Below are 27,606 nucleotides of genomic sequence, written 5' to 3'. Positions count from 1 at the left end.
TTTACCTTTAGCGCACAAGTTATTATCTTGTGGTAACAAGTTACTATCTTGTGCGCACAAGATATTTATTTTGTGGGAACACCATATTTATTTTAATAGGATGTTTGTGTTTAAATTAGTCAGATCCACACAGCCACCAGATTTGAACCATAGCGTGGAGAAAACTCAGCAAATCAAGTTTTATTTTCACCTGGAAATCTCACACAATGAAGTTCTTGTTGCTCCTGCACAGAGATACAGGATTGTCAGCAATCAGTTGCTGCGCATATTGAAAGACAACAGGCTCAGGGAGGGAAGGACTACTTTTCAATCATAATACTTGAGAAATTAACAAACTCTTAAAAGCTATGAACGCAACTTATAGTCAAAGAATCGGCCAGTCATGTCTTTACTACGCACATATTAACTCATATTAACTTATTTATATTGTTCCCAGATGATACTGTGGTAACTTGTTCCCACAAGATAATAACTAACTCATCTTTTGGGACTTAAGGGGCTCCGTTCAATTCCTCTCAGAAATGTTAGGTCTAGAACAACATTTATAAAATGAAAATGCTTGGCACTCAGAACCTGGTGCAGCTTCATCGATCAGCTGAACTCTGAAACGAAAACACAGAAGAGGCATGGGCTGGAAAACACAGCATTGTGATTGGATGGGCTGGAAAAGAGGCCGCCGTGATTGGTTGGATGGACCACCGAACCCCCTCCTCTGAGTTCATGTAAACAAACACACACTGAGCATGCGTCAGTGGAATAATGGAGGACTGTTTCCTCTACTCGGACTGATGATGTCTGTGTTTCTACTCTTACTACCTGGGGCCTGAGAAAACAACAACCCGTCGACATTTCAGCGTGTGTAAGTTGATGTTTGTTGGTGTAGAACTGCTTCGTTTGTTGAAGAGCAGGAGCGCCCCTGAGTTTGTGCGCGAGAAAGTGACGCTCAGTGTTTGCTAGTAGGTTAGCTGAGAGCGTAGGCAGCTGTCACAGCCCTGTCCCCGCTGCTTTCTACTTTCTATAAACTATTATCCGGTTTTACAAGGCCACTCACGATGTCTGCCAATGCTATTTACTTGTCGTTGAATACTGAGTGTGACAGTAGTTTGGGTTTTGTTGACTACACTTTTAGTTCCTGAGTCGCAGAATAAGCTATCTCGAAGTTAGCATGTTAGCTAGCGGACGAGCTAAATGTTTCTTTCGGGAAGCAGGGCTGTGAGTGGGCCATCGGGTTTGACAGACGTCATATTCACACAATCGCAGACTGAGGAGCTGCATCCGTTAGGATTCGCGACCCTCCCCCAAATCTCGACAGTTACTTCGGAGTTTGCTGGTGTTGGTTTGGGGTTTGGCAGCTAAAAGCTCAAAGTTGCCTCTGTTTCGCGAGACTGTTAATGCACATCCCAGAACTAATGTGGTCAAGATGGACTTTTAGGTCTTAAGTTACGTAGTTGTCACGATAATTGCAAAAATAACTTACTGATTTGTGTTATTACACGAGCGTGTGCTTTGATCATTTTGGATCAAGTTTTTCGTGTTTTTATAAATAGATTAAAAGTATCATTCAGGTGTGTGGTGCTCATTGAGCTCGACTTGGTCTAATGGGGTCTAAGTAGTGTTTAATTTTCTTTTGGAGCAAAATGATTCCTCTCTTATCAACAAATAGTTTAAATCTAAAACCTTACAGAGTTTTAAACAGTGCATGATGTGTATTTGTTAATCTAGTCCTGTCCAGATGTGGTGGTCTTTGAGCTAGTGGTGATCTAGATGAAACAAATAAATTGTGAAATTGAGGTTGAGCAAATCCGACAAGAATTTGAGCAGCATTAAGACTGTAAATAAGATATCAAGTACTTACATTAATTAACTCTAAATGGTCTAAGAACAGAGAATTTGTCAGAAATTGTGATCTCTTAACTTTCTTCTTTTAAAACTCATTAATTACAGAGCAACTTAAGCAGTGTGATTGATGCATCTATGACAGTCAGGGATTGCACAGAACTCCAATAGGGTGGGAGTTACAGGGACCCCCGTCTGAAAAGTCTCTAAGATGCTGCTTTAATGTGAGTCAGACAGTGTCAAACTTGTGACTGTCAAAGTAATCTACATATTTATGATCATGTCTGTGTTTTCCACCCAGCAGATTTAAGGTCAAACAAACAGTCCTAAGACAAGATGACCACAGACTCGCAAGCCCAAAGCATAGCCCCCAGGATAATGACGTTCACTCCCTCCAAAGAGGAGTTCAAGGACTTCAGCCGGTACATTGCCTATATGGAATCACAAGGAGCACACAAAGCTGGAATGGCAAAAGTAAGTAGCATCTGTTGTGATTTTTCAGGTTATTATGATCTGTTGTGTTGACTGATTATTGGTCCTTTTAATGTAATTTTTACGATATAGCTTATACTGTTTGTTGATTGTATAATATATAGTTTTACAGTAGTTGGTATCTAGCAGGGCCAAACCAATGTCTTACCGATATTGGGGAGTTAAACATTTCTGATATAGAGAAAATACAAAAATATATTCAAATTGAATTAAGAATAAATTTTTTCTGTAAATATAAATGCACATCTGTTTAAATATTGTATTGATCATTTTATACATCTAAAATAATAACTAAAACCTATTTGTTGCGACACGTTTCCAACAGCAAAAGTTTTTTTCTGCATTGTTTAGAGTGTCAAATAAAAGTTTTGATATGGGGAAATTAACGCCTATACCAATTTGTCTGTGAAAAGCTCATATTGACCGCTTTTTAATTAGCCAACCGATAATAAATCATGCCCTAGTTATTAGTTGTTCACAGTGAACAGGCCAGTCAGTACAGACAATAGATACATATATGGAAGAATGATGGATGGACATTTCCATCTTTCCGGCTTCAGATGAAAATACAATCCATAATCACAATCAAATCCATGACAAAAAAGAAAATTAAGTCATTGGGTAAACGTTATGCTGATTGATAAGTGGGTATATACCGTATACCTGCCTACACCCTGCATTACTCCCCTGGCAACAAGGCCAACACGTGCCTGGAAACAGCATAAGAGACAATAACTTAATTAAATAAAATGTACATACATTGCATACCATTTGGTATTGCTGAAAATCTGCTGTCACAGAAAACTCCTATATTTGATCTAATCTGATGAGGACGTATTGAGTTTCACTGACGGTAGCAAAGTTGAAGCAGTCGTCTATGATTATGGAGGCATGCATTGAGTTGCCTTGATATATTTTCAACATGTCATGGTCACAGCTCTGCTGCTCTCCTGCTGCTGTCATTTAGTTTTTGTTCCTTTCATCTCTTGCAGGTTATTCCACCTAAAAGCTGGAAACCTAGACAGACATATGACGACATTGATGACCTGGTGATTCCTGCTCCCATTCAGCAGGTGGTGACGGGTCAGTCAGGACTGTTCACCCAGTACAATATACAGAAGAAACCAATGACCGTCCACGAGTTCCGCAAGACCTCCAACATGGACAAGTCAGTTTACATAGTCAAATGACAGTTGACAGTTGTTAAATAATAGTTTTTCACACATGTAAAATATTATAATGAAGACAACCTGATGCAGTGTGTTTCTTCCATAAGCCTGTTTCTTTGAAATGAGACTTCAGAATGTTTTCACTGAAAATCTCTAAATATTGCTCTTTGTAGGTTCTGCAATCCCAGATATGTAGATTTCGAAGAACTGGAGAGGAAGTTTTGGAAGAACCTGACCTTCAATCCACCGCTCTATGGGGCTGATGTCAGTGGAACGCTGTATGATCCAGTGAGTGGTATTGGGCTGGATAATGCCAACAACTCTTAATTGTGCTACAGAAACCCTTCAAAGTTATGCTGACACGCTCAACCATCTCTTGTCATTGTTTTTTTGGTCAGTTAAAAATACTATATGCTGCATTTTCATTTTTTATGTTTTATTTTTCTTTGGGAAAAGTGAAAAGCCTCCCATTATTATTTATGGATTATCTGAGAACAAAAGTGTTATTGTGACTTACAGCCTCTGCTGAATCCTTCCTTTTCAGGATGTGACTGAATGGAACATTGGCTGTCTCAACACCATCCTGGATACTGTGGAGAGTGAGAGTGGGATCAAGATCAAAGGAGTAAACACACCATACCTGTATTTTGGGATGTGGAAGAGTGCCTTTGCATGGCACACTGAGGACATGGATCTGTACAGCATCAACTACCTGCATTTTGGAGAGCCCAAGTCCTGGTACAGTTAAACCTCTTTTTTGTTTTTCAAACATATTACAAAAGAAATACTACTTGAACATAGGACAGTGCCCCCCTTCCGAAATACTGGACCATGTTAACATTTTTGTAAAACAAAATATATATAAATGCATTGAAAGTGAAACCATGCAGCTTGGGAAATTACTAAAACATATGTAGCAGTGTGGCAGGAGCCTACTTGCATCAATCAAATGTCAGGTCAAAATCTGGTTTTATCTTAGTTTCTCATTGGTCCAATAAAGAATGTCTGCTATCTTAAACTAAACCACAGTGTGTTTGAGGGATATTGAGGATGAGTAAATTCTCTGTATGATTTGCCAGGTTTCCTCAGGTATTATTTCCTCTAGGTCTTTTTCCCATTTATTTTTAAGAGAATCCCAACTCGTCTGGTTGTGCATGTTTTGTAATGTGTAAATTCTGATTATAATTTGTCTTTGTCTGCTTTACATTTAGAAATTAAGTCCAGCATAGATGCAAAAGGACACAATGGGAAGAACAAAAATCTCCAAAATAACTTTAAAAATATGACCTTCTAATGTAGAATTTCTGAGACAGCTCTTATTTATACTTGGTTGCTTTGTAAAGGATGATATGTGACTGTACAAATTAGAAAAAATAATCTTAAATAGGTAAATTGGTTAATGAGAAAAATAGGGCTGTCAAACGATTAACATTTTTTAATCAGATTATGGTGATTAGTCACGATTAATCACCATTTCTAAGTGCCTGAAAAATCCCCATTTTCTGTGCATATTGTTGTGGGAACAGAAAGATAAATGACAGAAGGTGGATATATACATTTAAGATTTGTTTTTTTATTGATGACATGTCCAAATGATAAGAGTTATTAAGATTTTAAAATGTAATAAAATCAAACAAAAACATACCACACCATAATTAAATCTGGCTGTCTCTTTGCTATGCCTCTGAGCAAACAAAGGATGATGTTATTTAGAACATTTTTTTTTTATCAAACTCAAAGATAACCTTTATCCTAAAAAATTGGGGCATCTTAGCCTTTGCTCTTTTTTTTAGCAAGTATAGGATGGTTGAATACAACTTTTTTTCTTTTCTTTTTTAAATCAAACAAACAACCAAACCTTTACACAATTAAATGTGAATGTGAAATCTGAATCTGTAGAAGCAGTGTTGAGCCAGTTCACACTTAAAAAGAACGAGTTCCAAGTTCAGTTCATGCAGATGAAAATGAACTAGTTCACGTTCATAGTTCATTATTTATTGGGATGATTTAGGTGTCAAACGTACGGTCATGGGTTTAGTTATGAATCGATGGTGTCGGATCATGTCTGCGTGTCGCTCCGCTCATTTTAACACTGAGTCCTGACTGTGAGCGTCACGTCTCGTGTTGTACTGAGCACAAAATGTTGACTAGTCATTGTCATGATGTTTAAATGCAGACTCATAAACTCTGGAGCGAATCAAACAAACACTAAGTTACCTCCTGTGCTGATCAGGTCCTGATAACTAGTGATGAGTGCTTATTAGTTACAGTGAGGTCAGAGTGGAGGAGGAAACAGAAACTCCAGCTCGGTACAAACCAACTGCAGCTTCTGCTCTGATCATGACGCAGCTGAGACCAGAGAAACTCTGAGTTTCACTGTTCTTCTACAAAGTCACTGACCGGCTGCTTCACGTGAACGTGGTCTCACTGAGTGTGTCGCTCTGAGCGAGTGAGTGGGGGCGGGTATGGGTACATGGAGCGGGTCATTCTGCGCAAGCGTCAATGGGTTAAAAAAATTAACGCGTTAATCCCACAAATTCATCATCCCGCATTACGCGTTAATTTTGACAGCCCGAGAAAAAAACGTATTAAGCAGATTCATTTTAACCATACTTATTCATACCATTCACACCATTCATATTGCTGTCATAAAAAGAGACTTTATGCTCTGAACCCCCCGGATGAATCCCCTTAATAAAAGAGCTTTGTGTCAGGGCTAATGCAAGTGGTTAAATTTCGGCAGCAAATAAAATGGGTGAAAGAGGGCACCCCTGTGTCGAATCTTGCTTGTTCTAAAAGTAGGTAGATAGGTTCATATTGGTGCATACTTTGGCCACTGCGAGAGTACATCGAATTTTGGGACATCAAATCTTCCAGGGCAGAGGGACTAGTAGGTGAATCTGAAGTGTATAACGCTTGATAAAACTTTCTAAAAAGTGAATCGATTTTTGCATTGTCGGATCATTATTAATTGCAGGAATGGTTTGATTAGCAGTTCTTTGGCGCAGCTGGCGAGCACGTTTTTGTCCAGATTTTCCCCAATGTTCATAGGGGATTGTGTATTAGGAATATGCATTTTCATATTCAAGGGGCCTTGATTTGGAATGACTATGGCCAGATATTCACATTCATTTTTTCTATTTTGTCAAGGAAATCTTTTTTCTACTTCTTATGAACTAGGGAAAAGAACGAGTATGCCCTGGCATTACTAAACCGCCATACATCGGCTATGTCAAGGTTGTGCCTATTTGGACAGGGATGCTCCCTTAGAAATGCTCTGATACATAACAAGAGAAAGTGAGGAGTTTTTGTTGCCGCCAAATATAAGTTACTGTGTTGTCATATCTGGTAGATGAGAAAGAAAATTGGTGAAAAAAAACAGGATCGTCCCATTTTGGGGTGTAGACGCAGGCTAGAATAACTGGGTGTGTATAGTTTACCAACAGAAATGACATATCACCCAGCCAAGCAAGCTTGGAAATTAGCTGCAGTGAATGGGGTATTTTTTCTCATCATAATAGCTACTAACCCTTGACTTTGAATCGAAGTTGGATTGAAACATCTGACCAGGCCATTTCCTACCAAGGTGACAGTTATCAGACAGCGTGTGTGGGTCTCTCTTCTCCTGCAATGTCGGCATCAAGCCGTTTCAAATGCGAAAATATTTTTTTTTATTTCACTGGGTGATTGACCAATGTTACATCTCCGCTTACGAAGTTAACTGGGCAACAATCATACCTTCTCGTACTATTTATAAAAAAACCTCAAGTGAAACTTGTTTACACAATATAAATTTCTGCTAAATAATTATTAATTATTGAAAATGCTCTCATATAGTCAAGGTTCAGATACACTGAACGGAAACCGCACTAAGATGAAACTATCTGTCTCAGTGTTCTTTCTTCAAAGCAAACAACAAGCCAAGGTCTCATCGGAAGTAAAACATGAAGGCAACGTTTGCTCTTCTGACATTATCATATTTGATAGACTTTTACTTTTTCTCCACAGGTACGTTGTCCCACCAGAGCATGGGAAAAGACTGGAACGACTTGCCAAGGGTAAGTTGTGGAATCTTGCAGAACTTCTTCGATTGAATTTAAAATGCTACAACATGCACTCACTGACCATTCACACTCTTGTTTCTCTAATTTTTACTAATGGGTGCCACAGGTCTCCATCTTGTCATACTCTGTGGTTTTAAAGAGGAAGTCAAAACTGCTTTCAGTGAACCTCTGTACTGTATGGAAAGTACCTCTGAGACCACAACAGCAATTATCTGTACTCATCCCATTTACAGTTTAAATAAAAATACATGAACCCAAGCACAGTGTACTGACGATGTTAGTGGTTTCCTTTATTTCCAGGTTTCTTTCCAGGAAACAATCAGAGCTGTGAAGCCTTCCTGCGCCACAAGATGACTTTAATTTCACCCTCAGTTCTGAAGAAATATGGCATACCATTTGAGAAGGTGACCATTTCAATCATTAAATAATGTAAATATTAATGGTAAATGGTTTTGTATTTATATAGAGCTTTTCCAATCTTGATGACCACTCAAAGCTCTTTACAGTACAGTTTTACATTCACCCATTCACACATTCATACAGTGCATCTATTAGCAGCACTTTGTTGTTCTATGAGGGGCAATTCAGGGTTCAGCATCTTGCCCAAGGACACTTCGGCATGTAGATGGGGAAGACTGGGGATCGAACTGCCGACCTTCAGGTTGGAGGACGACCGCTCTACCCCTCAGCCACAGCCGTCTTTTTGATTAAGATAAAAAAATTTGAATAAACTAAAATGGTGTCAACCCTTGTAACTACGTATGTTGTTTTGTTTTCAGGTCACTCAGGAGGCTGGGCAGTTCATTGTGACTTTCCCGTTTGGCTATCACGCTGGTTTCAATCATGGCTTCAACTGTGCTGAGTCCACCAACTTTGCCACACAGCGATGGATTGATTATGGAAAACAGGCAACACTGGTACACATGATCAGCTGTGAATATTAATCTAGTAATTCATCACATATAAAGGCTCCAGCCATATTTAAATATATACCAGAAAGTCTGAATTACTCCAAAGAAAACTGTCAACCTTAACAATAAATGCAGCTTTCATCAGAGCATTCTTTTTCACTGCTCTGAGTACCACAGTTCAATCCTGCACTAATGTCTTTATTCATTCTCCCAGTGTTCGTGCCGTCAGGACACAGTGAAGATTTCCATGGATGTGTTTGTACGCAAGTTCCAGCCAGATCGTTATAAGTTATGGAAGGCAGGGAAAGACAATGCTCCAATCGACCACACCAAACCCACACCAGAGGCTGCTGAGTTTCTGAAAGAACACCAGTCTGAGCCTCTAAAAGACGATTCTAGTGAAGCTGGACCTGAGGAACACACTGCTCCCATCCAAGAGGACAAAAGGTCTGGATTTACACTCGCTACTTACACGTCTTCATAGGCAGTGGTTAGTCAATTGTAGACAATGTTAATGATCAAAAATCCATTATTGAATGCCTTAAATTTCCTCCATGAAGCCTTTACTTAACCTATTTACATCACAATCAATATCAATCTTTCTTGATCTTAATACCATGGTGGAAACTCAGCCTACTGGTGATCTAATGGGACCTTTTAGTTCCATTAGAAAAGTTCCAAGGACTAAAAGTTCCAGGAAGGTGGCTTCTGATTCATCTACAAAACTTGGCCTGTACTGAAGAAGCATTGTTCTTAAGGCTTAGCCAACTATCTGCAATAGTTATCACACTTTTGTAATAACCTTTAACGTAGGAAATACTTTACTGTGCATCACAGCTGATCTGAGAACAAGTTGCCACTGTGGGGAGATGTACCACTTTAAGATATGGACTAGGTCATTGAGAGTGGTGATTCAGTAAGGGGACCACATTGGAAAGACTCTACCTCACTCAGGATTGTAGCTTGACTGTCACCATCTCATGATAATGTGTTTGAGAACTGTCAGTCTTTACTTATGTCTGCTATGCATCAGTTCAAGGCTTCAGACTGGGACAAAGCGTCAACTTGAAGTTGTTGAAGATGTCAAACCTGAGCTGATCGTGAAGGAAGCTGAGGAAGTGGAGCCAAAGAGAGCCAAGTTGTCACGAAAAGAGTCTCCAACTAAAGTCCCTGTCAAGCCAGATAAAGGTACTGACTGCACTGTTCGTAAGGTCTTTGTTTCAAGATCAGTTTCTTGTCTTTTAAGACACGAGCCTCTCGGCCATAGCTCTGGTTGTCTTTTGACCTGATATAAATATTGTTTGGTGTTGGGTCATTCTATTTTATAGTTGGAATCGTCTAAACTGTAGAGCCAATAACATAGGTAAATAAGGAATAAGTAACTATACGGTAAACCAGTGGTAACCAACCTTTTCAAGCCCAAGATCACTTTTTATGTCCACCCGATATCTAAAAAAAATAAATATTTATTTTTGTTTTCATATTTATTGTTTTTGCAATTTCTGTTACAACAGGCTCAATGTACGAGCATACAAACAAACAAAAGAAAGACAGTTATGCAACTTAAAATATATTTAATGTTTTTACATAGTGTTTGCCTTGAATATGACTATAAATGTGACTACTGTATTTCCTTGAAAAATGTAGTCCTATATACTCAAATAGACACCAGTACTACACTGTGAAGCCCTGCATCTTCCGCTACTGCAATTATTTCACAAGAAAACCCTTTTTGTACTGTACCTAACTTATTTCGCTATAAAATTCCAAAACAATATTTATATGTACATTTCATAGAGCAGATACTACAACTGGTAACTCGTAACATTAGAAGTTCTGCCTACTGGTTATTTGCTGGCTTGGTTAACAATCTGCTTTTGAACATGTTCATATGAAAGAGACACAGCTGAAGAGTTGATAATGATTATGGGGCAATGAGTTAATTGCAATGGTAAACAGCAAGGTAAACCTTACAGAATATAATCACATAACTATAATAAATGAGAGGTAAAATCCAAATATTAAAACAAGGCTAAGAAAAAGCATTGCAGTTACTGACACGATGGGAGGATTAGCTAATTACTGTATACATGAAATAAGACTGCTTCCAAAACAGAGAATTTAACAGATGATCTGACTGTGTGACATAAGCTTTTTGAATAGAAGAAACGTGCCAAATAAGTTCAAACATTCCTGGAGAACAGCAGGAAAATAAAAAGTATGGGATGCATATTTGATCATTTAAATCATATATATATATATATATATATATAATATGTAATTTATATTGTTTAAAATCGATTTTCCGTGTGTTTTCTGGCGCGATACGCTCGTGAAAAAATAGACCAGGCGGCTCGCGCTCTGCACTGAGCCGAGGGCTTCCGCGTCCGGTTTGAACCCGGCGTAAGCTGTCTGTCGGAATGAATGTTTTGCACATGGTATGTAGACCTGAGCAGTGTGTATTTGGCTGGAAATACTTGTTTCATAGGGTATAACAAACTGGAGGGAGAGCATACACAACAGACATCCTGGATTAAATGCATGTAGTTGTATCAGTAGTTGCAGTAATATGGAACATTTTCTAACTCTTCTTTTTCAGACACAGGAATTTTCCAAATGGAGCCTAAAAAGGAGAAAGACACCAGGCAACAGTCCAAATCTCAGTGCAAAGCCGGCGCTAAGAAAACTTCAAATAGACGGAGCCAATCAAAAAAAGAGAGCAGCGACTCAGCCGACATCTGTCCTCCTGATCCTTCTGAGAACCAAGTGGTGGCTCTGAGCTCTGAGGAGGCAGGCAACAGTGTGGAGCCTCAGCCAGGCACCGTCTGCAGCCCAGCACACAGGCTGTTCCAGAGAACACTGAGCCCTGCAGACGTCCTGCACGTCCACAGCTACGCCAAAGGAGACTACGGAGAGGGAGAAGCGCTGCCCAAGGAGGAGAAGAAGAGTGAGGGCATTGACAACGTGGCGGAGAAAGACAACAGACCAGTTAGCAAAGCAGTGAGATACAGATGTTACACACACACACACACACACACACACACACCTAATACCTATTACACATGTTAATGGAGCAGAGCTCTGCTTTCAGAAAGTGCAAAAGTTATGTGAACTTTCTGCACTCTTTCTGTTGTGAACCTTTTCTCCACTGGTTAAGAGAGGTTTATAAAATCTTTGTAATGACAAGGGATGGATACTCACTAATAGTTACTCTCAATTTGTATCATCCTGTTAACTCTGTGTGGGCTCCACACTTGGACAGATTGCTTGTATTTCAACCTCAAAAACAAATGACTTGTTGCACTTGTGGCAACAAGCATTGTCAGCATTGGCTATAGAAAAGTGTAATCGCAATTCTAAATGACTTCAGAGTTTATGAGTTATACAGTCTTCAGAATTTCAATCCCAGGGCCCATTGGATACTGGGTTTCAGTATCATCCTTAATTAAGACTTGAGTCTTGAATCCATAGCAATGATCGATTCACTGCCCTCCTGTAGTTTTAACTTGGTATTACTTTCCAGAAATATCAAATTCAAAAATGTGTTTTTCCTTTAGCCTCTTCAGATTTGCTATGTAAAATTACATCAGCACTGCCAGACATTTCGTTAACATCAAACATAAGAAAAATATTTGATGACAGAATACAAAGCTTGACAGTTGCAAAAACTGCACAATTATACACACTTTAATCATAACAGGGAAACAAATTAACTGTCATATACAAATGACGAAATAGACAATTGCTCTTGTAGTTGTCCCCAACACCACGTAATCACCTATAGGGAGATACAATTTAAGTTAGTTAGTTTTCAAATGACGGAAAAGAGCTCAAATCCTGTGTTTCATTAAGACACGGTAAAGTCATTTCAGTGTCTAGTGGTTAACTTTGACCCTCGCTCAAGAGGTTCCTGACACCAACCAGCAACCACTGTGCATTTGGAGTTGTGTACATTACCAGGATGGTCTTCTGGAAAAAACTTCCAATATGGATCTCGATGCTAACATTTGGTATTTGTCTCCAGCAGGTGGTAGAAGAGGAGGCTGATGTTGGAGATGTACTGCCAGAGAGTGATCTGGGACAGCTGCCAGGCCACCATCCACTCATAAAGGATGGCATGAGTGATGACGGTCAGTAACATCAACAGTAACAACTCCAGTGGGATGCCACACCATCACAATCAATATTGGCACTCGATATGAATGAAAGATTTCTAAGATACTCCGTCTAGTTGTTAGTTCATCTAATTATGAATTTTAACTTTGTGGTGTGCAGAGGCTCCAGAAAAGACTCCCCCTGTAGAGGAGGGTGGTCTGGAAGGGGAAAGCTGGGCCAAACCCCTGGCTCACTTGTGGCAGAGCAGACCTCCCAGCCTGAAGAAAGAGAGAGAGTACAACCAGCGCATGGGCTCCAAACCTCCATACTGCTCCATTTGCATGTTGTTCCACACATACCAGCAGGTAACGTGCACCAAGGCAGACTAGCAGTCCTCTGTGCAGCTGAGACATATGTAGAGCACAGAACAGCAAGTATCTTGTAGTAAAAACAAAAATCTCTATTAAGTCCTTTTATTGGTGGGTATTATTACAGATAACCTTGATGATGGGGTTTAAAGAGGTGACCATTTCAGAGGCAGGTAGTAGAGTTGCTAGCTGCCTTGTGGGAAATATAGGTCCAGTGTTTGGAGGGTGGCCCTCACCAGTAAGATGGAAAGAAGGAGATACCTATATTTTTGAATGCGCCTCACACTAATCCAATAGCTTTATAGTGGTAAAACACTAAAACATGAGAAAGTCCCTTTAAATCTGAGGTTAGCGAGTTAGCGAGGAGGGATCTGAGTGTTGGCAGTTGTGTTTAGTTGTGAGGTATCTACAAATGTATTCCTTCATAATAGTTTTAGATTAACTGATGACATTTATCCCCCCGTTTGTGCAGTGCTACTGTATACAATTAGTTTTGTTTCAGCAACACTGGCTGCACATCAACCACTGTGTTGCCTTTATACAGTTCAAAATCATCTGTGGCAGACAAACTAATCAAAATTAGCATTGGCTTTGATGCAGTTTTGTTTATATTTTGGAGGCAGATACATTGATTATAGAACAGATTGTCATTGCCTACCTGTGACATCCATCAAAATTGAACCGATGATAAGGATAATGTGATGTGGTCTCACTATACAGAGCAATTTAGTAAGTTGACCTTAAAATTATGTTCTCAAATGTTTTTTCCAAATTGAGATAAAATTTTCATTATATTCTGTGAGTCTTGCACACAAATGACAAATTCAATAGTATGTATTTGGCCCCAATAACAAAGGCTGATATTGTTGTAGCATTTCCTGTTTATAGTTCTTTAATAGTTTTGTATGTACATATTTAAGGAGATACATGTTATGGTAGGAATAATAGGAATAATAATTAAGTTATATATATATATATATATATCTCACCCTTCAAAACACAGTTACAAGTGCTTTACTAGTTAAAATGTTTGAATTGTAGGCAAACATTTTGAAAAAAAGTTAATTAAAAGCAATTTGATGATCACACAGCATTAGAGCAAAATAGTAAAAACAATATTAAATAAAACATTGTAAAATTATATAGTCAGTTAGATCAGAACTAAGACAAAGCCCACCGATAAAAATGTGTCTTAAAAAAAGATTTAAAAGAGGGATCTCCCCTGTCAGATTGTTCTAGAGTGGGAACCCTGAAAGAAAAGGCCAGACATATTTGGACTTCAGCCAGGACTTTGAAATGGCTAGTAGGGCCTTTGCTGAGGACCTCAGAGCATATATAGTTTAGAAAGATCTGAAATTTACTTAGATGCAAGTCTAGAATGTGCCTTAAAAGTCAGCAATAAAATCTTAAAATCTATTCTAAAATTTACTGGAAGCCAATGAAGAGAAGTTAAAATCAGAGGAATTACTTGTTTCTTCTGGATAAAAAATGCTGATCTTTGAGAGTTTCCTGAAGTGTAAAAAAAACAACTGAACAACTGTGTTCAATGTGTATGTATTGACTGTTTCAGGACAAAAGTCATTATGAAGGTCTTGTCAATATTTAGCTGCTAGTATTCTTCTCTTATTAAATATTTGGCACAGAGGTACCAACGGAGATTAAATAGGACAATAATTTGGATGGTTGAAATGAAAGCAAAGTAAACTCTGTTAGTATTTATTCAAAACAAGATATTACTTGTTACTCATTGTTGTAAACTTCATGTGTCTGTGCTTTGCCTGCTGTCAGACGGAATGTGCGAAAAATGTAGACAGCCCTGTCATGGTGCCTGGTGGGCGGATGCGGACCAAACCTCTGATCCCAGAGATGTGTTTCACCACTACCACAGAAGAAGACTCTGAGTTAGAGCAGCAGCAAGTCACACCTCATCTAGAGGAAGATGGAACCAGCCTCCTCATCAGCTGTTCTCAGTGCAGTGTCCGGGTCCACACGAGTCAGTACACGCACTCACACACACACAGCCTGACCTGACAAACCTAACCTGACCAACAGTGTTACATAATTCCAAGCACATAATTAAAGTGCCCTCCTCACACACAATATTCTAATGCGTATTTGGTAACCACAGAAATGTGTTGCTGTAGAATTAGACAGCAGAACACTATCTGTGGGAGGCAACACATGCTAACAGATGCCTTTACATATGCAGACATGACAGTGAGTCTCAGTCTGTGCACCAGGGAGTCAGACTGTGTTCTTGTGTTTGCATACTCCAGGCTGTTACGGTGTGGATCCAGCCAGTGTGAGCAAGGAGTGGAAATGTGCTCGCTGCAAGGCCAACGCCATGACTGAGGTTAGTGAGCACTCCATAGTCCATTTACTCTACAAGTCATATCCCTGTTTAATTAAACCCTCCTCAGTAGTTCAGTTGCCAATTTATATCTGACAATCAACTCTAATCACAGCAACGAGGATTATCTACATATCCACATGCAATTCTGTATAAAACTTTATCTGCCAACTAATAGCAGTTTTTTGCCAGTCAACAGTAAAGCCCACAATTTCTTTTCATTCATAAATTTGGTTAGTAGTGTAGGTAAAACCTAAATGTGATTTGTCTGTGATAACACCACTTGAGATGTAAATGGTACATTCTCTGTATTTATATATACATGTACATGAAGAGGCCCCCACACAGCCTGACTCAATCGTCTTCCCCTTTTCATCTACAAGCAGAGTAATTATACTGAAGTCACACAGAGCTGAGCTCACAGTGAACAGAAGGCCTGTTCACTGTGAGCTCAGCTCTGTGTGACTTAATGAATGTAAGCAAGTGATTGCACGAGACAGTGAAAGAATGTTTAACGTTTCTCCTGTAACTCCAGTTCAATAAATAAGGAGTAAAGTAAATGAAAGAAGGAGATATATATATATATTATATATATATATCACACACACACACACACACACACACACACACACACACACACACACACACACACACACACACACACACACACACACACACACACGCACACACTCACCTGGTCATACACAACAGTTTGACCGAGTATGTATGAGGTAGGCAAAGTTACATGATCCTTCAATTACTCAAAACCGTAGTTATATCGATTATGTTATAGTAAAGTTTATCTAACACTGTTTTTAAATTATCAGCTGCTGGTTTTTGTATAGGCTGCAGAAATATATGGGCTTTTTAAAATACTACTACTGTAACAATGAGAGAGATTTAGCTTGTTATTGTTTGTCTGGGCAGTTGAAAAATGACGTGCCCTCTTTGCAGAATTGCTGCTTGTGTTCATTGAGAGGTGGAGCCTTGCAGAAAGCCAACAACAACAAGTAAGTAGCTTCTGTCATCAGGAAAAATGCCTGAAAGGACACATTGAACAATTAAACAAATGTCCATGGATTATGGTGAAAATTTGAACCACACAAACGGTGTTCGATGTAACTTCTCAATGAAGTCTTAAGTTTTATTGAACTGAGGTCAGATGTGAACTAAAGCCTAGTTCAAACTACAACATTTTCTGCCCAATTTTCCAGTCATCAACGAGTTTTGGAAGTCGCTAATAAAAGCCCCAGATCGGAGCCAAATCAGAGTTCAATCGGCAGACGTCAATCGCTATGTGAACTCGTCACCCGAGGGGGTCACTGACGCATTGCAGACTCCTACTAGATTTCTAGCAGTCTAAATATCTAGACGAGTTGGAAACAAATATAGCCAGTCAGAGTGCAGGACAGGGTGAAGCGGGTGAAAGTACATGTATTGGGGAGATGCCACCTGATTTTTTTTTTTATACATGTACATGTCATGTTGGAGAAAACAAGCATTAACCATGCATGTGAAGGACAGGGTTGGTTTCTCTCCGGCTCAGATGCGTTCGGACAGGTAAATGAGGCCCAAGCTGCTCTCTATTCTTTACAAGTGCGACGTCCACTGAAACTTTTCACCTCCCCTCCAGCTTGGTGTGTCATTCTGTGAACAGGATGACACAGGATGTGTAGAATAAACTCGTAGTAGTTTCATAGTAATTTGGAAAATAATTTGGAAAATAAACAGTAAAGGCAGCATACTGAGGGCTGTTAGTTTTTCCAAAAATCACGTTTGAATGGATTTGACGACACACAATTCGTTTGAATTGGTTCACACACGTAGTTAGACAGGGTTAAACACTTGATTTTCACAGTTTCCTGCAGAATGAATTCAATCTATAGCTGTAACAGTGGTGCACGGGCATGAAGGTCACTCTGACACACTGCATTTTGTTCATTATGAAACTGGCTGGACAAATTATATTATGGCAGTCCTCACCTTTGATTGTCAACTGCTTCTCAGATGTTCTGGTGTTACGATTGTCCACTCAGTACGGCTTTGCTTGCTGGCATCCTCCATTTTTATGTCAAAAATAACACAACACAACAGGCTTGCTCTACTGATAGGTCAAGAAGCAGGCAAGCAAGGTCAAAGTTACAGTGATTGCCCTCTGCTGGATCAGGAAACAAACTACTGAAGACGGTCTGATACGCTTCTAGACTGTATATTTTGAATTCAAACAGATCATTACAGGTGGAAGACCGTCTTCCCCTTCAAATGATTGTTCAAATATTGTATAAGAAGTGACAGCGACAAAAAGTGTCTTCATCAATTTGTGTGTGTGTGTGTGTGTTGCAGGTGGGTACATGTGCTGTGTGCTGTAGCTGTGCTGGAAGCACGCTTTGTCAACACCACTGACAGAAATCCTGTGGATTTAAGTGGAATTCCACTGCAGAGATTTAAACTGGTGAGTAACAGTCACACTTATGGATCAGGTAACAGCCCACATGAGCAAATAGAGGCTAATGGGGGTTAGTTATTACTGAGGTTGTATTCTCATGACCATAAACAACAACCACGTGACCATTAACGAAGAGCTTCTCAATAACCTCCTAATTACTCATTACTCATTGATAGTAAGTAAGGATTGTTGATGATGAGTAATCCAGCCAGCAGTACTGCAAGTTCTTGAAGGCCTATTGGTCTAACAAGATCTATGACATGTAAAGGATTCATCTGTTCTTGACCAAATTCATTTTTTTTAATTCATTTCTAACCTGATGCAGTTTCCTAAGGCCTGGTGCTTTTGTTTTTTCTCTCTAACAGAAATGTTACTACTGCAAGAAGCGGATGAAGAAGGTGTTGGGCTGCTGTGTGCAGTGCTCCCATGGCCGCTGTCCTACTGCCTACCACCCCACCTGCGCACAGGCGGCTGGAGTACTCATGCAGCCGGATGAATGGCCCTTTGTGGTCCACGTTACCTGCTGTCGACACAAAGGCCCCACTCAGATTGAAGTAAGGAACCACTGAGAATCTGATAATCTCTTCTTCAGGGACTTACTGTATGAACTAGATGGAACCTTTTTCCTCTGCTTGTACACCTTTGTCCAGTACTGGGAAATTAAAATACCCTAAGTGTCAGAGATTAGTGAAGCAGTTTCTAGTCAAAGGCTCTGTCCCAATTCCTCTCCTTTGATAAGAAGTGCCCTTTGCTGGGAGTGTCCCCCTCCAAACAGAGCCACAAGGGAGAAGGCTAAAAAACCACTAGTGACTGGGACACCACTCAGCAGCCAATCAATGTTATTACAGTGACAAACAGTATCAATTAACAACAGTTATTAGCCAACAGATGGGAGTCACAGGACACATTAATATATTGATCAATACACAGTCAGTCAGCGTCTTTACATTGGTTATTTTAATGTAATGTTAGTCCTGTCCATAGAAACTTCTGCTCTGCACTGAAAATGTTAATACATGAGCAATGATTTTTTTTCAGACTTCATATACGGGACACAGGAGTAATGAACGTTACTGTCACTCAGACTGTTTACATGCTTGTTTTGACGGCCTGAAAAGGGATTTTCCTGAAACACTTGTCACAGTGATTCCATTACGTTTTCATTTTTTCATGGTACTTTTGCGAGATTGCATACTTACATTTAGTATTTTACCAGTAGCAGTCGCCATGTTGAATGACTTCGTTCGTTTGTAAAGCATTCAGGAATTTCCGTCTACCCCTTCATTTTTAGGGGGGTCCTGAATACACTACAGTTGAAGGGGTGTTTGAGGGGCTAGATAGCCACTACCCCTACATCACATAGAGAAATGGGACAACACTACCCCTTACGGCCACGCGCAAAATGGAGGGGTAGGGCCAAGTGGTAGGGTTTAGGGGTGAATTGGGACAGGGCAAAAATGTGATTTCTTTCATCTCCTCTGACAGCGCAATAAAGCAGCCATGCACGAGCTTACTGTGGGACAGAAGGTGATATGCAAGCACAAGAACGGCCGCTACTACCAGTGTGATGTGGTGCAACTATCTAAAGAGACTTTCTATGAAGTCAACTTTGATGATGGCTCTTTCAGTGACAATCTCTTCCCTGAAGACATTGTGGTAAGTGTCACTAGTTTGATATTTAAAGGAAACAAAAGCTAATGAAGCGTCCTGCAGTAACATAGATGTGATCAATACATTTACCCACATCACATTTGTGGTTTATCTTGTCACTGAATCATTTTCTACATCTACATACAAAGTGAATATTCTTTCTCAATAATTCCCAATTTTATTTTTAGGTTACTTACTGCATGTCAACAATGATATAAGAAGTATCATTAAAATATGCCATAATCAAGATCAATGTGAATGAAAGAACAGTGGTATTATAATGTACCAGAGGCATTAAATTAGGGTCTAATTGACTGGATATTATGTATGGTATTACATTTTGATGTACCAGAAATTCAACGTTTGAGTCTTTAGGTTGTCATATACTGGTCTTCACCTCTGATGATGTTTTTTATTAGATTTTCTATAAAAGTAAAATTGTTTCAGATTTTAAGCATTAACATTATCATTTAGTTTTTACTTTGATACACAAGGGGATCAGACGTTTGTCTATATTACAGTCCATTTTTACATTAGAAACATGATCTAAATATCTGTCTTTGTTCTGTTTTCTAAGAGCACTAATCTTTGTGATTTGTTAGAGCCGAGACTGTGCTCAGCTTGGACCCCCACCCCAGGGCGAAGTAGTTCAGGTGCGATGGACAGATGGCCTGGTGTATGGGGCTAAATTTGTGGCAGCTCATGTCACCCAAATGTACCTGGTAAGAAATAAATGTTTTTGTTGTGGGTTTGTTGTCACATATTCTCCAACGTCTCCTAGACTTGGCAGCTGGTTTTGATGTTAAAATGCTTTATGAACAAAAACTTAGGAATCCTCAAAATAGGACTGAAATGTCCCTTATTTTTAGGATTGTCTTCCAGTTCAGCCAGTTAGGAGCTGCATAGAAGTCATAGGATGTTTTGTGAAAACGCCCCTAGGTCTTTACTGCCAAACCGATACTCACAGAAAAGCTGCCCATGTTTACACTTAATTGGCCTCATGCAAGAACATGTTTGCATTCTCATCTTAAATTTCTCCTTCATTTGTTCGCACAGTGAGTTCGAATGAACAGGGCACGTCAGATTCAACAAACGCATCTATCTTCAGAAAATTGTATAAATGATCTTCGTAAACATGATGTATTTGAGTGAGTGTGCATGATAATAGAAAATTAGCAAAATGAATGCCCCAATAGTACCACATATGGCGCTACGCTTCCTGTCCAATGTCAGAAGTGCTCATTTAAAAGAAATGTCAGCAAGTTTTCAGAGACTGAAGTCCTGATTTCACCGGACAACTCAAGCAGCGTCGTAATGCTGAGTCAGGGTGTAACACTGTCACTGAGCTAGATAGGAAAATGGCTGACAAAAACGTCTTGTCACAGAGAGGCGATTGATGACTGAGAGGATATCATGGTAAAGTCTCTGTTATTGGTCTGGATGGAAAATATGTGCAATTAGAGGTAATGTTACACTGCCATGTTTTCTACTGGTGCTGGATCAGACAATGGAACATATTGTGCGCCTCCTAGACATCGCAACATTTAGCAGCTACACTGATAGATGTAGAATTATATTAGAATTCATATTGCCGATTTAAACATAAACATAACTATGAGGTATAAGTTATATGTTTATTTATAATTGCTTCAAGCTAATGAAATATACAATTCTCTACTCCTACAACAGGTCTGGACCACTCATAAAGAAACAAAACTCAAATTATAAAAAAATTGTTAAACGCGACAAGTTGTGCTAAATCACTCATAGGCCCGAATCTGAACAAATCTGTTTGTACAATTTGTTCTTGCATGAGGCCCCAATGATTTTTTTCCACTGTTGATGTGATGTTGGCTGCTTTTTTGTTGTCGTTATTGAGTCTCAGTGACTGTATTCTGTGGTACATGTCTGGAATGCAGGTGGAGTTTGAGGATGGGTCGCAGCTAACAGCCAAGAGAGATGATGTCTACACTTTGGATGAGGAACTGCCAAAGAGAGTCAAATCCCGACTGGTGAGTGCAACAGTCCACACACATTTTCATCCAGTATGTTCTGTCGCATCATATGGGCTCATTGAACATAAAATGAATGTAAAACCAGTGTAGACAGTAATAAGATGTGGTGGTGTTGTCATGCAGCCTTGTGTTTGTCTCTGCAGTCGAAAGCTTCAGACATGAGATTTGATGGGATCTTTGAGGAAAAGGAGATCATCAAGGAGTCAAAGAGACAGAGAGTGATCAACTCGCGTTACAGGGGGGACTACATAGAGCCTGTGATTTACAGAGCCATCATGGAGTAACCCTCACTCCCTGTCTGCTCACCCACACACCACCAGCACTGACAGACTGAACTTTGCTCACTGTCTTAACTTAGCAGCTAGCCACTGAGGCAGTGTAGCTCCATATGACTTCCTTCAAGATCCACTTTGGACTGTTCGCTACTTTTTACTTCTCGCTCCTCCATCTTTGATAATGTCAAAGAGCATTCTGTTTGCTTTCTTTGTTTTGAGTGTTATTAAGGAAAAAGCAGCTATGTTTTCCATAGGACTCCACACAGAGCTGAGTAGGCTGATGTTCAGCCCTGGCATTCTGCAACAGTAGGAAGCAATATCAACATGGTATTTCACATTCAGTAGGACAGTAAGGCACCAATAAAAAAAAAGATAAGATCGGCATTGAACTTGATGTGTACTAAACATTTCAGTGAACTTGAGTGTTAACCGAAGTTTAAAGGATAATATAGTATAATTTTTAATTTTTTTCCTTCTGCCATCAGTGCCTATGACGTGGTGTCCAAAGCTTTCCAAAAAGCAAGAGTTGATTTATTTGTACCTGCATATTTACAGTTTGTATATGTCTAAATTGTGCCCTAAAATGGTTGAATTAAAGGTTCAGTGTGTAGGTTTTATGGGCATCTAGTGGTGAGGATCCAGGTTGGAACCAAGTGAATACCCCTCTCCTCCCATTCAAGGGTTAGGTTTGTCTTCTCTGGGCTAATGTAGAAACTTTAGGGACCAGCATGATGGGCTGCTACTGATGTAGACATAAAGAGCCATTCTAAGGTAATGAACACACAATGATTCTTAGTTTTAGGGGATCATACACTGGTGAAAACAATCATAAATATTATATTCCATTTCTGCCAATACATCGTCCGGAATCTTGCAAAGTTTCATTTAGTTCCTGTCCCCTCCATAATATTTTATGTGGCCTAATTATTCTTTTAAGGCTTAGATTGGCCAAATGTTGTGTTGCAATGACGAAAGATGTTTGGGGTTGCAACTAACTTATTTTCTTTTTCAGTTTATCTGCCAAATATTTCCTTAATTAATTGACTAATCATTTTGTTTTGCTCATCACAATTTCCTGTCAATTGAATAATACATAATCATCTTTTCAACTCTATTCAGACCTACTCTATTACCTGCCAGGCTTCATTTGCCTTGTTCTTTAGGAAAATGCTCTATAGTTACCTTACATAAACAAAAAGAATTAGGGCCTTGTTTCACACCTACTCTTAAGGACACAACCCCAATTTTACACAATAACACAAGCTCTGTTTGAACAATATAAGCTGATGGAGGAAGTGCAAATCCACTTCATGGTAGTTGAACGGCAGCTGTGCCAGTTGCTTTAAAAGGATTGTGTTTTGGGTGAAACATGCAATAAACCAATCACAGCTCCCATTCCATTTTAATAGCCAGGTTTTGGTGGATTGCTATTAGAAGGTTGGAATTTCCAGAAAGAGAGAATCTTTTTCTGCAAAGGAAACAGTTTGACTTCATATAAGGCAGATCATCTGTGTTGGTGTGTAGGGTTGCAAAGGGGCAGACAATTTCCAGTAAATTTCCGGAAACTTTCCATGGGAAGTTAAGCTTGGGAATTTGGGAAATTTTGACACTATTTTTTCAAATGTTAGCTTATAACAGGTAACTTAAATGTAGTTGAAAACAAGACTAGGCAAGCCTAGCTCAGCTGGAACCTGGATGCAGCTAGGTGGGAACATTGTCTGCCAGAAACGTAAACCTATGACTTTCTGTTGTCTTTGAACGTCTTTGTCATTACCTAGCATATTGATTACTTGTTACACTGAAGCCATGTTCATTTTAATACCAAATTTATTTGTATACAGTAGGCTAACTTTTTACAGCAGTGAGAGTAGGATGTATGTATGTCCACACAAGTACACCATCACCTCGATTACTCGCGGCTGTTGGGGTCCATCAAAAAAGTGAGAGTTGGGCTACTTATCAAAAATAAAAGTAATTACCGCAAATTAAAGGCTGAGCAATAAAAACGTCATTCAAAACTCTATTTTAAAGATGTATGGAATGCAGCACACGCTGTGTTTCTTTGAAAAGGATGTAGCTAGCTATTGTAAACCAAATTGACAGAATTAATGGATTGTTTTATTTTTCTCTCAAAGCGACATGATCAAATGCGTCCGAGAAAGCATGCTGTATCCATTATTGATTGACAACGCAAACAGGTGACTGTATTTATAGTCCACAGGAACAAAATTGTCTTGCTGGCAAGTGGCTAACGTTAGCAATTCTAGATCTTGCAGCATGATCTTGGTTAAAACAACCAAGATCATGGTCGATGACATCATCAACACCGCTTTCTCCTCCGCTGAGCCACAGGAGACATTTAACACCTGTGAACTACTTCCCATTAACTGACGTTTATGTGTAAAACTACTTCCCCTTTGCACTTTACATCCATTTCCTCTAAAGTAAAAGTATATTCAGAAACCACCAATACTCATCTCCAACATACTGTCACATAGAGGAAACTGCTGAGGTCAGATTTTCATATTTAAGTCCATCGTTCCTGCAGGTTTTGATAGGTTTTCACTGACCGGGTTCTATCCTGAGATCCACATAGAGACGGTAGAGTTCTACTCACAAATGGATTAAGTCAAAAATGTCACTTTTTTAAATTTGTATTAGAAATGTTTGCATGCATGTCTGCTTATGACAAAACAAAATGTTTATATTTATGTCTATATATGACAAGGTAAATACAGTTAGTATAAATTACCCCAAAGTTTCCAGTTTATTCCCATTAATTCCCGTATATTCCCGTTAATTCCCATGGAAAGTTTCCAACTTTGAATATTCCCGGAATTTTGCAACCCTATTGGTGTGTAACGAGCAATGTTCACTTGTTGTGCACCCCCCTATATAGATGCATATGTTGATAATGAGCCTTAGAATAAAATTCTGCACTTCAGACCAGGATTTTTTGGGTCAAAACTACAATCGCTTTCCACTGCCTCGAGATAGTAATGCACCAACAATACGCCTGAGCACACTGTATTTGAAGAAACAACACACTCATGGGGGCTCAGATGAGGACTGTTCTATTCAAATAATGTTGGGAGTGAAAGTTTCAGATTTTTTAAATTATTTAAATTAATTTTGACATTTTTAAGATTTTTGCAGATTTCTATCATTTCTAGCAAGAAACATAAGAATGTGAAACTGTTTTCCAAAGACAAGTGGCAGTACATGAACATATAATTTACATGCTCTAAAAACAAATTCAGTTGTAATGAGGAATGATTTGATCAGAGTCCGCCAGTAGCTGGTGCTTTTGGCCCCTTGACGTCTTGAGCTGTATTTAGAATATAGCCCTGTTTTTGAAGCCATTCTCTTTTCATCTTCAGCTTTTTTTACAAATGTGATGTCGGCTCACACAATGGTCTTAAGATTAATGGGTCAGCATGGGTCAATGCTCAAGTCACTTTTACAAAGCTCTTAGTACAGTCTGCTTCACCTACATGCATCTCACCTCATCAGATCACTGAAATCATCAAAGCACTTCATACATGTGTCTGATAAAGCATGTTCGACCATAACACAACTATTCTCACTCAGACACTGACTTAGGAGCACTTACAACAACGAGAATCACGTAGGTTTTATCTTTACATTTTAAATGACTTTTTCACATAAATCACTAATGTATTTATATATACATGTACACACATACAGTATAATCACTCATGCTGTACAGTACTATTCGGGTTACACTCCTGCGTTAGTTCACAAGTTCTAATCATGTCTTATGTGGTGATGGATCTTGCAGTATCTTCTGCAATGTGTAATCAAACTCTGAGTTGCTACTGTCTAACAGTTTTAACTGTGTGGCCATTTGAAAACTACTAATATATTGTTTTGTAGTTGGTAGAGTATGAATGGGTTCCTGCATTTTGGAAAACGTGGTCTTTGAATTCATTTTGTGTGAAATCAATGAAAACATATTCATTGTTAAGTCCACATAGACTTCTGTTCCACTGACTGTGTAAAGAGTTTTGAAAAAGTGACTTCAATTTTGATCAATACCTCTTAGCAATTGAAAGAAAATGTCTTCCCTCTGCCAGTAGAATATTCCCTGGCTGCAACACAATCCCAAAGCATGACCGATTCACTCCCATGCCAACCAACTTGACAGGTGATCTTTAGCTGAAGTTCTGCTGTTTTCTCTCCAAATACACCTTTGCTCATTGTGGCTAAAAGTAATTTTTGTTAATTTTAACTTCATCAGTCCACAGGATTTGTTTCTAAATTGCTTCAGGCTTCAAACGCTGTTCATTTGCAAACGGCTGACTGACTCTTGTTGAAAAGACAAAGCAGTGGTTTGAACCACCTGCAAAGTCTCGATTGGCTGTGATTGTTTTTGCGAGCTGAAAAACTGTTTAGCAACTTCGTACTCTGTCTCAATTATAGGTGATCGTGACAGGTCCATAACAGGCTTCAAAGCCTTTACGTCAAGAAATGTGTCACTTTCTGGATTCAGGGCAACAAGTGCACCAGCCAACTGTGAGTTGCACTCGCTGAATCTGTGATCAATCTCTCCAAGCACTGAATCAATAGTGCTGTAGTACATTCTCTGAAGCTCGGTTCTCTCGTCATCATTCCTCTGACCTGTAGTTCCCACAACAACATGCTCATCCATATTCCTGTTCGCTTCGCGTCTCCGTTTGGGGATCGTGGGTCTCAGTGATGCACTGGCAGCCGTGGACATGTCCCACACCTTATTAAACTCCGCATCACAGCGGATTTTCCATACACAAGCTGTTGCACTAGCCACGATACTTAAACCTGCCATCAAGTCAGTGTCCTCTCTGCACAAACGTGTTTGGTGGATCCAGCAGGGCAAGAAGTGTGTGCAGTAATTTAGCAATGAATGATAAACTGTGCTCGGTCATCTCGCGCAGCAGGCCCACAGCCTCTATTCGTATCTCTGCGCCATAGGCCACCCTTTTAGTTCACAGCAATTGTGGGTTTCTACAAAAGAATTTGTAAAGGGCATTACACACATGAAAAAAGTCCACTACAGCTGTCTCTGCTGACATTAAGTGTAGCTGGTGGTTAAGACAGTGTACATAAGGTATCTCGTGACCAAGTTTCTCTTGCAGTAGCTTTTGGACACCACCATGCTTCCCAGACATCTGAGCATCCCCATCATATACCTGGCTTAGGAGCTTTGATGTTCACAGTCCAGCCTCATTTAGCTCTGCCAAAACGGTGTCTGTTAATGTCTGTGCGTCAGCTGTTGCTATGGTTAGCATGCGCTCTGTAACCTCTGTAAGACTCATTTACAAATTGAATGAAAATCTGTATATTTTCACATCCTGTAGGGTCACGGGTTCCATCTACTTTCAAAGTGTAATATGAGTCGCCTACTTCTTCCACTATTGCCTCAGTCACCACACTGCTGAGTGTACTTATGAGTTTGTTTTGCATGTCGTGACAGATGTTAGTGGCGTTGCGAGGGATCGCTTTCACAACCTCAGCCAATTCAGGGTCCTTTTTAATTGTATCGTCCAGTAAGGAGAGGAAAAGCCCCCTCCGACATGTTATCAAAAGCCTCTATCTTCCCTCGTAAAGGCAACTGGTTTTCCGACAGAAATCCGACATCAATGAGGGCAGAAACCTTGTACCTGTTCTTTCCCAATTGGTCTACGTTGACAAGTGTTGAAATCTCCTTTCCAGTATTGACACGCCTCTCCCACTTCTTCCACTGTGCAACGCAAGAGAGATGCTCTTTTGAAGATTTATGTTTATGAAATCCCTGATCTCTTTCCGCTGCAATTTTCCAGTTACGGAAGTCCACATCCACAAAAGCATCCAGTGTCCGAGACCTCCGGGCGGTGCAATATTGCCGACAGCAAAAAACGAAATGCTGCATCGGCCTTCACACTGTATTCAAGCCAGT

At 39.5% G+C, this 27,606-nt stretch overlaps 1 protein-coding gene across 4 annotated transcripts; it reads left to right on the top strand.

Moving 5' to 3' along the window:
- Nucleotides 1–736: 736 nt before the first annotated feature.
- Nucleotides 737–22,785, top strand: kdm4aa (lysine (K)-specific demethylase 4A, genome duplicate a). 4 transcript variants are annotated; one of them, XM_047342887.1, is made up of 22 exons: nucleotides 737–855; nucleotides 2,141–2,310; nucleotides 3,321–3,496; nucleotides 3,671–3,785; nucleotides 4,042–4,235; nucleotides 7,506–7,555; nucleotides 7,862–7,965; nucleotides 8,341–8,478; nucleotides 8,687–8,919; nucleotides 9,506–9,660; nucleotides 11,072–11,472; nucleotides 12,497–12,602; nucleotides 12,748–12,932; nucleotides 14,724–14,928; nucleotides 15,212–15,288; nucleotides 16,240–16,295; nucleotides 17,629–17,737; nucleotides 18,097–18,285; nucleotides 19,217–19,387; nucleotides 19,984–20,103; nucleotides 21,301–21,393; nucleotides 21,540–22,785. In XM_047342887.1, the coding sequence occupies exons 2-22, from the start codon at nucleotides 2,173–2,175 to the stop codon at nucleotides 21,678–21,680; spliced, it is 3,156 nt and encodes a 1,051-aa protein (XP_047198843.1). In that variant the 5' UTR covers nucleotides 737–855; nucleotides 2,141–2,172; the 3' UTR covers nucleotides 21,681–22,785. The 4 variants fall into 4 exon arrangements, with proteins under 4 accessions (XP_047198843.1, XP_035032252.1, XP_035032253.1 ...); XM_035176361.2 differs by having other exon boundaries at nucleotides 737–859; XM_035176362.2 differs by having other exon boundaries at nucleotides 737–859; nucleotides 2,138–2,310; nucleotides 12,500–12,602.
- The last annotated feature ends 4,821 nt before the right edge of the window (nucleotides 22,786–27,606 follow it).

Source organism: Hippoglossus stenolepis, chromosome 14 (genome assembly GCF_022539355.2).
Source record: "Hippoglossus stenolepis isolate QCI-W04-F060 chromosome 14, HSTE1.2, whole genome shotgun sequence".
Classification (NCBI taxonomy): Eukaryota; Metazoa; Chordata; class Actinopteri; order Pleuronectiformes; family Pleuronectidae; genus Hippoglossus; species Hippoglossus stenolepis.
This window is presented reverse-complemented; position numbering and strand designations above follow the sequence as displayed.